General features: G+C 45.2%; 1 protein-coding gene across 1 annotated transcript in view; it reads left to right on the top strand.

Moving 5' to 3' along the window:
- Nucleotides 1–13,390, top strand: part of STAB2 (stabilin 2) — a 166,792-nt gene that overhangs the window by 132,350 nt on the left and 21,052 nt on the right. The window contains exons 50-57 of the mRNA XM_011968635.1: nucleotides 204–263; nucleotides 1,645–1,821; nucleotides 3,568–3,657; nucleotides 5,712–5,858; nucleotides 7,454–7,510; nucleotides 8,650–8,776; nucleotides 10,416–10,565; nucleotides 13,163–13,267. Of these exons, the coding sequence (XP_011824025.1) occupies nucleotides 204–263; nucleotides 1,645–1,821; nucleotides 3,568–3,657; nucleotides 5,712–5,858; nucleotides 7,454–7,510; nucleotides 8,650–8,776; nucleotides 10,416–10,565; nucleotides 13,163–13,267 (913 nt within the window). The remainder of the gene's footprint in view (nucleotides 1–203; nucleotides 264–1,644; nucleotides 1,822–3,567; nucleotides 3,658–5,711; nucleotides 5,859–7,453; nucleotides 7,511–8,649; nucleotides 8,777–10,415; nucleotides 10,566–13,162; nucleotides 13,268–13,390) is intronic.

Here is a 13,390-nt window from a genome sequence, read left to right as displayed (position 1 = left end):
AGTCTGGGCAAAAGTAGCACTTAGCCTACTAGTCTCTAGAATGCAGAAAAGTGCCGTCAGAAGAGAGCTCAAGCAGGTGCTGATGAGCCCATCTGTATATCTGCCGGGTTATGTTACCTTTATTTTTTTCGCTTGAGCGCTTTTTAAATTCCTTGTAAACTGTATAAGGAAAAGTTTCATGCTCATTGTTATTATCTTTGCAGCAAAATCTTACGACTTTGGCAACAAAGAATGGCTACATCAAATTTAGCAACTTAATACAGGTAAAAATTTAGGGGAAGTTGACTCAGAGGATAACCTGCCTAAAGAAGTTTTGTTTTGTTTGTTTTGTTGTTTCGGTTTTGCTTTGACATCAGTCAGCTGTTGCAGGATCTGCATGGGCAAGTCTCAGTTTTCTGGAAAGCAAAGTCATTCTCTGCCACTGCCTTGTTAGAATGTTATATGGCTTGTTGAGCTACGTAATGTACATTGGCTGAGTTAGAAATTGAGGATTTGAGGCTGGGGAGAGGGAAAGAAATTGAGATGTGGCAGCAGTGTACTAGGTACTTCACATCTGGAATTAACAACTCCATTATAAAGATGGGGAAGTTGCATTGGAGAGTTGGGAACTCTATGCCTGTGAGACAGGTAGAAATTAAAACCATATCTTTCTGGCAGGCATGGTGGCTCACGCCTATAATTTCAGCACTTTGGGAGGCCAAAGCAGATGGATCACTTGAGGTCAGGAGTTCAAGATCAGCCTGGCCAACATGGTGAAACTCTGTCTCTACTAAAAATACAAAAATTAGCCGGGCATGATGGCATTCACCTGTAGTCCCAGCTACTTAGGAGAGTGAGGCAGGAGAATTGCTTGAACCCAGGAAACAGGTTGCAGTGAGCCAAGATCACACCACTGCACTCCGGCCGGGGTGACAGAGTGAGACTCCGTCTCAAAAAAAAAAAAAACAAAAACAAAAAAAACCATATCTTACTGACTTCAGAGATTGTTCCCATGAATTGAGTAGAAACTTCTAGTATGAACAACAGATTGCAGAGAAGAATAGGGAGGAGCAGGCCAAGCATCTTTCTGAGGCTCCCTCTTCCCTGCTCCTCAACCCTGAGCAGTCCCTGGGGACTCTAGAATTTTACTTTCTGATTTGCTTTCCAAGAAAATATAGGTCAGGATGGGCACAGTTGGCTCATGCCTGTAATCCTAGTACTTTGGGCAGCCAAGACAGGAGGATTGCTTGAACCCAGGAGTTCGAGACTGGCCTGGGCAACATGGCAAAACCCCATCTCTACAAAAATATAAAAATTTGCAGAGTGTGGTGATGCATGCCAGTAATCCCAGCTACTCAGGAGGCTTAGGTGGGAGGATCACTTGAACCCCCGAGGTTGAAGCTGCATTGAGCTGTGATTGTGCTACTGCACTCCAGTCAGGACAACAAAGTGAGACCCTGTCTCAAAAATAAGAAAAAAATTTGTAGGTCAGAATGGCCGGGGTGTGATGGGCCTCTAGTTTTTCTAGCTGCATCACCTTTGAACCATCCAGAGTCCCAGTAAGCTGTGGGCCGGAGCATGGAGGAGAATCCTCAGAGACAGATCCCCTGCCCACATGTCTGGACCTTGCTCATGCCAGCAAAGGGCTGAATCCCTGTGTTTCAGGACTCAGGTTTGCTGAGTGTCATCACTGATCCCATCCACACCCCAGTCACTCTCTTCTGGCCCACTGACCGAGCCCTCCAAGCCCTACCTGCTGAACAACAGGACTTCCTGTTCAACCAAGACAACAAGGACAAGCTGAAGGAGTATTTGAAGTTTCATGTGATACGAGATGCCAAGGTATTTAGTTTACATGCGGATATAAGTGCAAGAATGTCCCCGGGTGGTGATAAAATTCAGCACTGAGGCATTGTGGCCTAGGAACTGTGAGTGCGTCCCCATCTCCACTGTGTGCAGGAAGCCACAGCATCCCCTGCCCCACTGTGTCCTCCGACTGGCCGTGGTTGATTGGCTCCTGCAGTATACCACGTTTGGTTCTGTTCCATGGGCTTGCCATTATTATTATTATTATTATTATTATTATTATTATTATTATTTACTTTAACCAATACCCAAGAGCATCATTCCTCTCTCTACTGCGGATCAGCCTTTCTGCCTTCCTAGTTCTCCTGGCAAAATGGCTGCTGACAACAGTTCTCGAGAAAGATGGACTCTTTCTCATCCAGTTCCAAAATTTCTAGGCAAATGGCTGATTGATCCAGCCCTGAACTAATTAACTGTATTAGAGAAGCACGATCATATAGAAACTAGCATGATTATACAGGAACATGCATGATCACATGGGAACATACGTGATATAGGAATAAGCATGATATGGGAACAAGCACAATCATGTAGGAACAAGCATGATCATATAGAAGCAAGCATGATCATATAGGAGCAAGCACGATCACATAGGAGCAAGCATGATCATATAGGAGCAAGCACGATCACATAGGAGCAAGCATGATCATATAGGAGCATGCACGATCACGTAGGAGCAAGCATGATCATATGAGAGCAGCATGATCATATGGGAGCATATGCACAGTCTTATAGGAACAAACAAGATCATTTAGGAGCAAACATGATCATACAGGAGCAAGCACAATCATATAGGAACATGGCAGCCATCCTGAGTCCTCATCCGGGACTCATGTTTCTCTCCAGGACCAAGTCTGCCCAGTCCAAGAATGCCAAATGCCCCAACTTCAGTTCATCCACAGCATCTAGATTAGTTTCCCAAGGCTGCCGTCACACATTACCACAAGCTGGGCAGCTTAAACCGCAGAAATGTGTTCTTTGTAGTAAACAGTTCTGGAGGCGAGATGTCGGAGATGAAGAGCTGGCAAGGTTGTTCCTTCTGGAGGTTCTAAGGGAGAATTTGCTCCATGCTTCTCTCTCTGCCTCTGGTGGTTTCTGGAAATCCTTGGTGCTCCTGGGCTTGTAGTGAATCCCTCCAATCTCTGTTTCTGCCAACACAGGACTGTCTCCCTGTGTGTTTCTGTGCCTTCACGTAGCATTTGCCTCTTGCTTCTTATAAGAACACCTTTCATATTAGATTAAGAGTCCACTCTACTCCAGGATTACCTCATCCTAACTAATTACATCTGCAATGACCTCATTTCCAAATAAGATCATATTCTGAGGAATTGGGCATCAGGACTTCAACATAACTCTTTGAGGGGCACAGTGCCGCCCATAACTGCATCCTATGTCATTTCCCAGCCTCATCCACTCATTCTTTCATTTGCTTCATACACTAAGACTGCATCTTTAGAGACTCCCAAGCATAGATGGGGGTTGGAAGGGTGATTGAAACCAGTCCAGCTGGTCAACTCTTTCCCTCCAGAAGGAGTTTCCAACCTCCCAGAGAGCCCCCAATTATTCTTCCCATTGGTTATACCTGCGGTCATTGTAATGCTAAAGTTATTATAACTCGTGGAAAAATCTGCATCTGAATTTGGTTTTTTGGTAAAGTTCCTTCAGGCAGTCCCTTCTTCAGCCCAAATTTGGGGCAGTCACGTGGCACCATTGCCCACACAGGTTTTAGCTGTGGATCTTCCCACATCCACTGCCTGGAAGACCCTGCAAGGTTCAGAGCTGAGTGTGAAGTGTGGAGCTGGCAGTGACATTGTGAGTATCATCATGAAGGGTGGTCAGGGAGGGGTTCACACATTCACAGCAAGCTATTCCCCAGCCACTGCCCCTTCAAGGAGATGTTCTTTTTTTTTCCCCCTCCATTCATAACAAGCTCATTTTTTTTCTCACTACCTTCAGAGGTATTTTTCCTGAGAGTGCGTAAGTGGATGTGAAAAACCTGATAAATCCTGGCCAACCCAAGCCCTCTTCGCAGGTGGCAGGAAGCCTTTTACACTGGAAGCTGATTTTGTTTTTTGTGTAGAGCATTTATTTTCCAATGTGAGATACTTTCCTGAAACAGGAAAATATACAGTCATTCCTTTCTCTTCCTTCCCAGCCCCACCACTGTGACCTCACCTCGAACCCTTTCTTGGCAGTCAGAGCCAGCTCTGGGCTATGCCTACCTAGATCAGCCAACTGAGAGGTTTGCAGTTTTTACCTCCCCTGGCTAGTTCCCGAACAATTCTGCCTTCCTGTAATTCCATATGATGAATGGGTCTAATAGGATTATTCCAACTGCATATCATGGAAAAGCCAAACTCCAGTGACTTAAATGTGTAAGGATTTATTCGCTTTTATAAAAGAAATCTGGAGGTAGCCAATCCAGAGTTAGTATGATGGCTCAGTAGAGAAGTGCCTTCTGTCTTTCTGCTCTGCAGCACACATGGTTCCAGCCTCTAAGGTCCAGCATGGTTGCTGGAGCTCCAGGCACCATGTCCACTTTTCAGGCAGTGGAAAGGAGGAAGGGCAAAAGGGATGCATCTCCCAACTGAGTTAATTCCCTTCAAGGAGGATTCCAACAACTTCCATACAACATTCTGTGTACATCTTATGACCAGTATCCTTTGGTGTTTGAATTAGAATTGCATTGAATTTATAACTGAATTTGAAGAGTATTAACATCTTTTCATTCCAACTTTTGGAACATTATCCCAGTGTACACGCTTGAGATTTGTCCTGTCTCCCTAGACCAAAATAGACAACTATCAGAGAAGGATAGTAAGAATGCCTTCTGCTTGTTCTGTGTGTTGATGCAGCTTTCAGAGCACTCGGCAATGTATTATTTAGTCTGATCTGTATAACAATGCTATATTAGAAATCATGTACTCTATTCACCTGGTGAAAAAAACAGTGAACCACAGAGAGGTTCAGTGACTTGCCTGTGGTCACATAGTACATGAGTGAATATGCAAGGCTTTAACCACAATTTTCTGGTGTTCCTTCCACAGAGTCACACTATCTCCATCCCATCCATAGATGCTGGGAGTTACCTTGTTTTCCTCTCAAAGGCTTTCTTAAAGCATTTTGTGTATTGGAAGAATAACGTATCCATCAACTTACTAGCTGGGTGACCTCAGGAAAGGCCCTGAGATTGTTGCCAGCATTAAATGAAATAATGTCTCCAAAACCCAGATGACTATGCCTGGTACATGTGAAAAAAGAAATTATCATTACAAAGTTAAAGGCTATCACTTTTACACCCTGGAAAGAAAGCTGAACCAGGCACTTTGCTAGGTGCTGGCACTAAATAAGGAGAGTCGGTTACTACACACAAAGAAGGCACATCAGTGAAGTTCATCCCTAACCACAGCAAGGCCATCCTTGCTCCACCCTATCACCCACTGCTGACGTTTCACCTTTGGTAGAGGAAGTGAGGCAGAGGGATCAAGGGGGCAGGCTCTGAGGCTGACTGCCTGGGTGCAAATGCCTGCACCACCATTCACTGGGCAAGTCATTTAACCTCTCAGTGCCTTAGTTCCCTCGTCTGTAAATGGGTACTAATAATAGTAGCTACATCCAACACAACCACCTTGGATTGTTGTAAGAATTAAAAGAATTTGCACAGGTAAAGGACTTAGAACAGTATCTGGCACATAATACATGCTGGGTATTTGATAAATGGGGTTTTATTAAGTTCTTCCTGAGTCTTGCAGTTACTGGCCATGTTGCATGTCTGGGAAAGAAGAGATACATTAAAGAGATTGACTATTTCTCTCTCTCTTTCTCTTTCTCTTCTTTTTTTTTTTTTTTTTTTCTTTCTCTCTCAGGGTGACCTCTTTCTGAATGGCCAAACCTGCAGAATTGTGCAGAGGGAGCTCTTGTTTGACCTGGGCGTGGCCTACGGCATTGACTGTCTGCTGATTGATCCCACCCTAGGGGGCCGCTGTGACACCTTTACTGCTTTCCATGCCTTGGTCAGTCCTAAAAACAGCAGTGTAGTAAGAGAACCTTAAGCCAAAGATGGTCCTCGTGATCCAGTGTGGACCCTGTTATAAAACCATGTAGGGCCTGTCCTCAGCAAGACCAGGACCCAGAAGACCTGGCATCTGGCAACAGGCATCTGCTTCGCCCCACACAGCCTGGAATATTCTTGTTTATCCCTCCACCCACTCACCCACCCATTCGTTCCCTTATCACTGAGAAAACAGTTCTTGGATACCAACCATGTGCCAACTACCATTCATTTTCAAACGCATCCATCTATTAAGTCACTCATTCATTCAACAAACATTTGTTGAAAGTCTGCCAGATTACACCATATGAAATTGCCATATTTGACAGTCTGGAACCTATGAAAAGGGCAATTTCATATAGCCAGTCTAATATGATATGCCACCCACACCTCTCTTCACTTACCCATTGATTCATTCATTTGACAACATTGATTGAACTTCTATCCCAGGCCCTGCACTGTGTGAGGCATTTTTACATTCACTCATTCATCCATCCAGCACCTTTACTGAGTACTCCCCTGGAGCCAGCCATTGTGTTCAATACTTAGCTTACCCCTACAATAATCCAATAATAGGAATAGTTGTCATCCACCCTATTGTGTAGATTTAGAAACTGACTCTCAAAGAGGTAAAGTGACGTTACATGGCAAAGTTTGTCACCAGTTGGTATCTGTACCTGGCATCCCCTAGGAATTTCAATAATTATCCCAAATTTTTTGGATCCCAGTCAGTCAAAGTAGGAGATGAAACCAGTTGTCCTTTCTACCATAGGGGTCTTCTTAATTTCCAAGTTATATTCCACACATATTTTTCAGTTCATCATTTTTCCTCATCAATCCTCTGAAGATCAAATAGCAGCAAGAATTATTATCCCTATTTATTATAAAACTAAGGCTCAAATAGTATTAGTGATTGGCCAAAAGTATCCCATTTAACTTAAAATGGAACTAACACTTGCACCCATATGTCCCACTGCTAATAGCATATGTCTGTAAGACACTGCCCAGGTCCAGCTCTGTATAACAGATTTTCCCTTCAGAGAACAAAACCACAGAGCTAATGCCCAAGACGGATCTTCAGAATTATCCGTGGCAAAGTTAGTGTGTTTGTTTTGATATTCTTTGTTGTTGTTTTCAGATAGGGTCTTGCTCTGTCATCCAGGCTGGAGTTCAGTGGCGCAATCACAGCTCACTGCAGCCTTGAACTCTTGGGCTCCAGTGATCCCCTCAACTCAGCCTCCAAAGTCACTGGGACTACAGGTTCATGTGCCACCATGCCTGGCTAATATTTTTTTTTTTTTTTTTACAGACAGAGTCTTGCTTTGTTGCCTAGGCTGGTCTCAAACTCCTCGCCTCAAGCGATCCTCCTGCCTTGGTCTCCCAAAGTGCTAGGATTACAGGTGTCGGCCGCCATGCCTGGCCTGTTTTCATATTCCTGATCATAGCCAGAGTCTTAATCAAAATTAAGCCCTTAATCCATCCAGGTATTAATTAGGAACATTTCCTTGTGTTTTCTGATATTTTTGGTTTTCAAGTGTTTCTTTTCTTGCATACTAGGGGTCGTGTGGGAGCTGTGTCAATACTCCCAGCTGCCCAAGGTGGAGTAAACCAAAGGTAATTAAGAATGCAATGATAATGTTTGGAGAGCCATAAGTCTGTTTCATTGTGTGTGTGTGTGTGTGCGCGTGCACGCATGCACTTATGTTGCATAAATGTAATTTATGTCATTCTTTCAACAACAAAACCAGTGGAGTAAGATAGATATTCTCAGCCCAGGCCACCTGTCAACCCACGTTCTAGGAACTGTCTAGAAAAGTCATCGGATGGTAGACCTAGAAGGACTTAGAAGATAATTATAATTATAAAAATAGCTGCATTTTGTTGGCTGCTGTCCATGTCCCAGGCTGTGTACTGGGCCTTTATGTACTCATTACTCTGTCCCTCTTTATAATACTCAAAGGAAGCTATTGTTATCTACACTTTACTTATGAGAAAAATGGGTCTCAGAGAGGGTAAGCAATCAGCCCAAGGCCACACAGCTAGTAAGGAGCAAAGATAGGATGAAAGTCCAGAGAGCAATGGAGAGTAATGGTTAAGTCAATGAAATTTAGAGTCCACAGGTATGGGGTCAAATTCCATAATCTTTGCCAAATCCTATGACCTGTCAGGTTTGCCTCTGTAAAATGGAGCTAATAATGGACTCTGTGCAGCTATTAGGAAAAGTAAATTTTAAAAATGTGGGTATACTTAAGTGCCTGGCACATAGTAAGTGCTCATTAAGTGCTGTTTTGTATTACTTATTCCAAAGTCAAGCTCTTCCTAGTCTACTAGTAAAACCTATAACAAAAATATCTCTACAAAACAAAATCTAACTCATACCCTCCCTGCCTACAATTTGGGAGCCTTGCCCCACACCCCTTCCATGACAGGAAGCTACCTCCTTCCCACTCCCTCCCCAGGCAACCATGCCACTTGCAGAGCACTCTACGGGTCTGAAAGTTCTTCCCCTTGAGACTGGGGAGAAATCTTCCCACGGACCCTAGATCTACTCCCTCCCCCATCCGCATGTTTCTGCCGTTGGCCTGTTGACTCCCGTAGGAAAAACACTGCCTTCGAAAAAAGTTGGCTCACATTGGAAGTCCCATTTTTTATTTGGGCAGTACCTAGGATCCTCCACGAGGGCACAGACTAGAGCCCCAGAGCCCCAGTCCCTGCAGTGGTAAGTGAAGGGATGGTCCACTCTCTTCCCTTAGGGTGAGAAGCAGAAGTGTCTCTACAACCTGCCCTTCAAGAGGAACCTGGAAGGCTGCCGGGAGTGGTGCAGCCTGGTGATACAGATCCCCAGGTGCTGCAAGGGCTACTTCGGGCGAGACTGTCAGGGTGAGGGTGCCTCTTCCCGCCTCGCGACTCTAAAAGTGGTAATAGACTGCCCATTGTCCAGTCTTTGAACGTACCAAAATTATAGGGAGATGGGGGAAACACTGCCAATGATGATTCCCAGGCCCCAAAACTCTGAAGAGTTGTGTATCATTCCTTCTACTTTGGCATAATATTTTTTATCAAGTTGAGATCCTACTGTGCATATATTGTAATTGTGTGTCTGCTTTTTTCTTTGATATTAGAGCGTAGACATTTCTGATGGTGCTAAAGACACTATATCTCATTTTTGATGCTGTACAACATGATATCCATGATATTGATAAGCATGTTTAAATGCATTTGATATGATTCTCCCTTGGCAGGTGATGTACTGACACAGTACATATGGGCCATAATTTCCTGAGCCCACCCCTGTCCCTTGTAGAGGATGTATAGCATTGGCTCCCTCTGTTACCTCATCAGGAAAGGGCTCCTTGCCAAAGCGTATTTGGGCCCATCCTGGAACCCCTGTGTTAACTTCTAGCCAACAATACATCAACAGTTGCAGCATCACAAATGCCTCAAAAGCACTTGTCTGCCACATGTTGTTCTAAGTAGGCACATTTATTGAGTTTTATTGAATGTTTTTTCCCCATACATATCAAAACATCTAATCTGGGCAACAACCCCTAGGGAGTAGGTTCTGTTGTTGTCTTCCCCTCCCCGCTGACTTTTTTTGAGAGAGGGTCTCACTCTGTTGCCAAAGCTGGAGTATAGTGGCAGGACCACAGCTCACTACAGTCTCAACCTTCTGGGCTCAAGCGATCCTCCCACCTCAGCCTCTCAAGTAGCTGGGACTACAGGCACATGCCCAGCTAATTTTTTTGTATTTTTTGCAGAGCCGGGGTTTGACCATGTTGCCCAGGCTGCTCTCGAACTCCTGAGCTCCAGCAATCCATCCACCTCGGCCTCCCAAAGTGCTGGGATTACAGGCATGAGCCGCCGTGCCTGGCCTGTTGTCCCCATTTTGTAAATGAGAAAACAGAGGCAGAGAGAGGATAAGAAGTAAACCCAAGGTCCCGCTGGTCTGTCTCTGGCAGCCATGATTTTTACTAGCATGCATACTCCATTCATCATAATCTCATTGAGAATACTCTGGGTTGAGAGCCCCCGTGACCACCCAGCTCCACCCTCCATCACTAAAGTGTGGACCATTCATGAAAATCAGTATCATTCTAATATTCGTTCAGTGCTTTATCTTTTCAAACTGTTCTCAGTTATAATGCCTCATTTGATCTTCACAATAACAATGTGGTATAGGTCAAGCAGGCACTATATCATTATTATCATCATCATTTAGAGCTAAGAAAACAAAAGCTCAGAGCAAGTTCATTACTCAGCATGGATATCCTCAAATCCAATGCACAAACCCCCGAATACAGTGCACGGTTCAGTGTATCACCCTGTCAAGACAGAATCATATCAGATACCATAAAGTTCATGTCCCATAGGCCAGTGACTTGCCCTGAATATCCACTGACACCGAGGGCCACGTTCCCTCCGGGCTAACAGAGGTCAGATGCCGCAGCACATTTACAAAGGCGCTGAGCTGCTCTGGCTTTGGGAGACTGTTGAGTCACCGCTGTTTCATCTCTTCCAGCCTGCCCTGGAGGACCAGATGCCCCGTGTAACAACCGGGGTGTCTGCCTTGATCAGTACTCAGGCACCGGAATGTGTAAATGCAACACCGGCTTCAACGGGACGGCGTGTGAGATGTGCTGGCCGGGGAGATTCGGGCCTAATTGTCTGCGTATGTGGCGCCGCTTCCCTGTGCTAGAGCTTGTTTTTTAACTGTGTGTTCCCTGTCCTTGTCCATGCCATCTGCCTGACCTGGAGGCATCCTTCTTGTCCTTTCTCCCAGCCACACCCCTCCCATCTGCCTGCCTTATGTGCTTATTTCCTCCTTGGATGTATTCCCAGTTTCCACTGAAAAAGCTTCACCTCTAGAAGTGAAACTTGTCCCCAGCAGCCACCAAGGCATGATGTGGCTGAATAGTGTTCATTCAGTCATTCAACCAACGTGGATTTACTGAGTCCTTACTGATATTGAATGCTGACATTGATTAAGTGCCTACTATGTGCCAGCCACATATGTTTTACCACTCAATCCACTTAACCACCCTTTGAGATAGTTACTGTTATTATCCGCAATTAGCAGATGGAGAAACCAAGGTACAAAGAGCTTAAGTGATTTACTCAAGAGCCAGCAATATTTTTCTTTTTTTTTTTTTTTTTTTTTGGAGACAGTTTCGCTCTTGTTGCCCAGGCTGCAGTGCAATGGCACAATCTCGGCTCATCACAACCTCTGCCTCCCGGATTCAAATGATTCTCCTGCCTCAGCTTCCTGAGTAGCTGAGATTATAGGCATGTGCCACCACACCTGGCTAATTTTGTATTTTTAGTAGAGATGGGTTTCTCCATGTTGGTCAGGCTGGTCTCAAACTCCCGACCTCAGGTGATCCACCTGCCTCGGCCTCCCAGCAGTGCTGGGACTACAGGTATGAGCCACCTCACCCGGCCGAATATTTCTAATGTCTAGGGATTTGTGGTTTAGGGACTGACAGGGACAAAATTCCAGCTCTCCAAAGGCTTACAGAAACAAATTCTTCTAAAAACTCATTATAAAGGATATAAAAGCAAAGAAGCAGGTAGAAAGGTGAAGGATGAAAGGAGGTGTTGTTTTAGAAGACGCCTCACGTAGGGAATATTTGAGTAGAGACCTAACAGACACAAGGGGGCCAGGCATGAGGTATGAAGAGCAGGCCACTCAAACTTTCAGCAGTGCGGGAAAGACTCCATGACTCCACTGGCCGGTATGTTAGCCACTAGCTACATGTAGCTATCAAGCACGCAAAACGTGTGGCTGAGGAACCAAATGTTTAATTAAATTTAAATGGCTATGTGTAGCTAGTAGACAGTGCAGACCAGAGGAACAGCGTTCCTCGATGAGCAAGTGCAAAGGCCCTGGGGCAGGAGCCAGCTTGGTGTGCACGGAACAGCGGGAAGACCAGGATGGCTGAGTGGAGCGGGCACAGAGGAGGAAGAGAGGAAGAGAATGCAATCTGAAGGTCACCAGAGACCAGCTCTTCTTGGCCAATGAAAGGTCTTTAGCTCTGTGTGTGACAGGAGGCCAGCAAAGTGTTGGGAACAGAGGGGTGTTGTGAGGAGATTAGAAAGGATGGCTCTGGGCAGGGTATCTGTAGGAGAACAGGCACAGAAGCAGGGCCCCTTGGGGAAAATGATGCAACAATCTAGGCCAGCGCTAATGGTGACTTGTGCTAGCTTGGTAGTGCTGGGGTTAGTGAGAAATGGTGAATCAGTATATATGTTTTAATGTTACTTTTCTTTTTGAGATAAAATCTCACTCTATCACCCAGGCTGAAATACAGTGGTGGGATTATGGCTCACTGCAGCTTCAATCTCCTGGGCTTAAGCAGTCCTCCTACCTCAGCCTTCTGAGTAGTTAGGCCTACAGGCACGTGCCACCATACCCAACTAATTTTTTATTTTTTTAATTTTTTGTAGAGATTGGGTCTCCCTATATTCTCCAGGCTGGTCTCAAACTCCTGGCCTCAAGCAATCCTCCTGCTTCAGCCTCCCAAAGCTGGAATCACAGGCATGATCCACTGCACCTGGCCACAATTTTATTTTATTTTTTTTAAGACAGTCTCACTCTGTTACCCAAGCTGGTTTACAGTGGTGTGATCACAGCTTACTGTAGCCTCAACATCTTGGGCTCAAGCAGTCCTCCCATCTCAGTCTCCCGAGTAGCTGGGACTAAAAGCATGTACCATGACACCCGGCTGATTTGTGATTGTTGTTGTTTTTTTGTAGTTACAGGGTTGCGCCACGTTGCCCAGGCTGGTCTTGAACTTCTGGCCTGAAGCAATCCTCCCACCTCAGTCTCCCAAAATGCTGGGATTACAGGCATCAGTCACCACACCCAGCCAGAATTTTACTTTTAAATCGATTTCTCCATCAGGAAGCCCCAGATGAGATGATCTCCCTAAATGTTCATTGCATATCCCATGACACACTACTGTAATTATAACATTCATCTCATTTATAATTCCATGTTCAACAGCTGGGCACTCTAAGACTGTAAGCCCCATGAGAACAGGGACCTTCTCTATTATGTTTTTCCCTGTAATCTTATGGCTTAGCAGTGCCTGGCCTGTGATAGTCCCTGAATAAGTTATTTTTTAGATGTTTCAATGAATGAATGAATGGCTATGACACAAGCATGGTTCCTCCCACAACTGAAAATGCACAGCCAACAAGGGGTCATGGAGCTGGTGGACTGGGTCTCAACCCCTGATAACTGATCATATCCTAATTTGTTTATAGCCTGTGGCTGCTCGGACCATGGACAGTGCGATGATGGCATCACGGGCTCCGGACAGTGCCTCTGTGAAACGGGGTGGACAGGCCCCTCGTGTGACACTCAGGCAGGTCTGTCATGGGAGTGGTCAGCCGCTGGCAGCCCAGGGCTGCAGTGGACACCGCCAAGAGCATACAAATGAGGTTGGGAGTCTGAGTGACATCTGAAAAAAGTGACAAAGCAGGTCCACGTGG

The sequence above is a fragment of the Mandrillus leucophaeus genome, unplaced genomic scaffold (genome assembly GCF_000951045.1).
Source record: "Mandrillus leucophaeus isolate KB7577 unplaced genomic scaffold, Mleu.le_1.0 Scaffold852, whole genome shotgun sequence".
Classification (NCBI taxonomy): Eukaryota; Metazoa; Chordata; class Mammalia; order Primates; family Cercopithecidae; genus Mandrillus; species Mandrillus leucophaeus.
The sequence above is the reverse complement of the archived record's forward strand: the minus strand, read 5'-3'. Positions and strand labels throughout refer to the sequence as shown.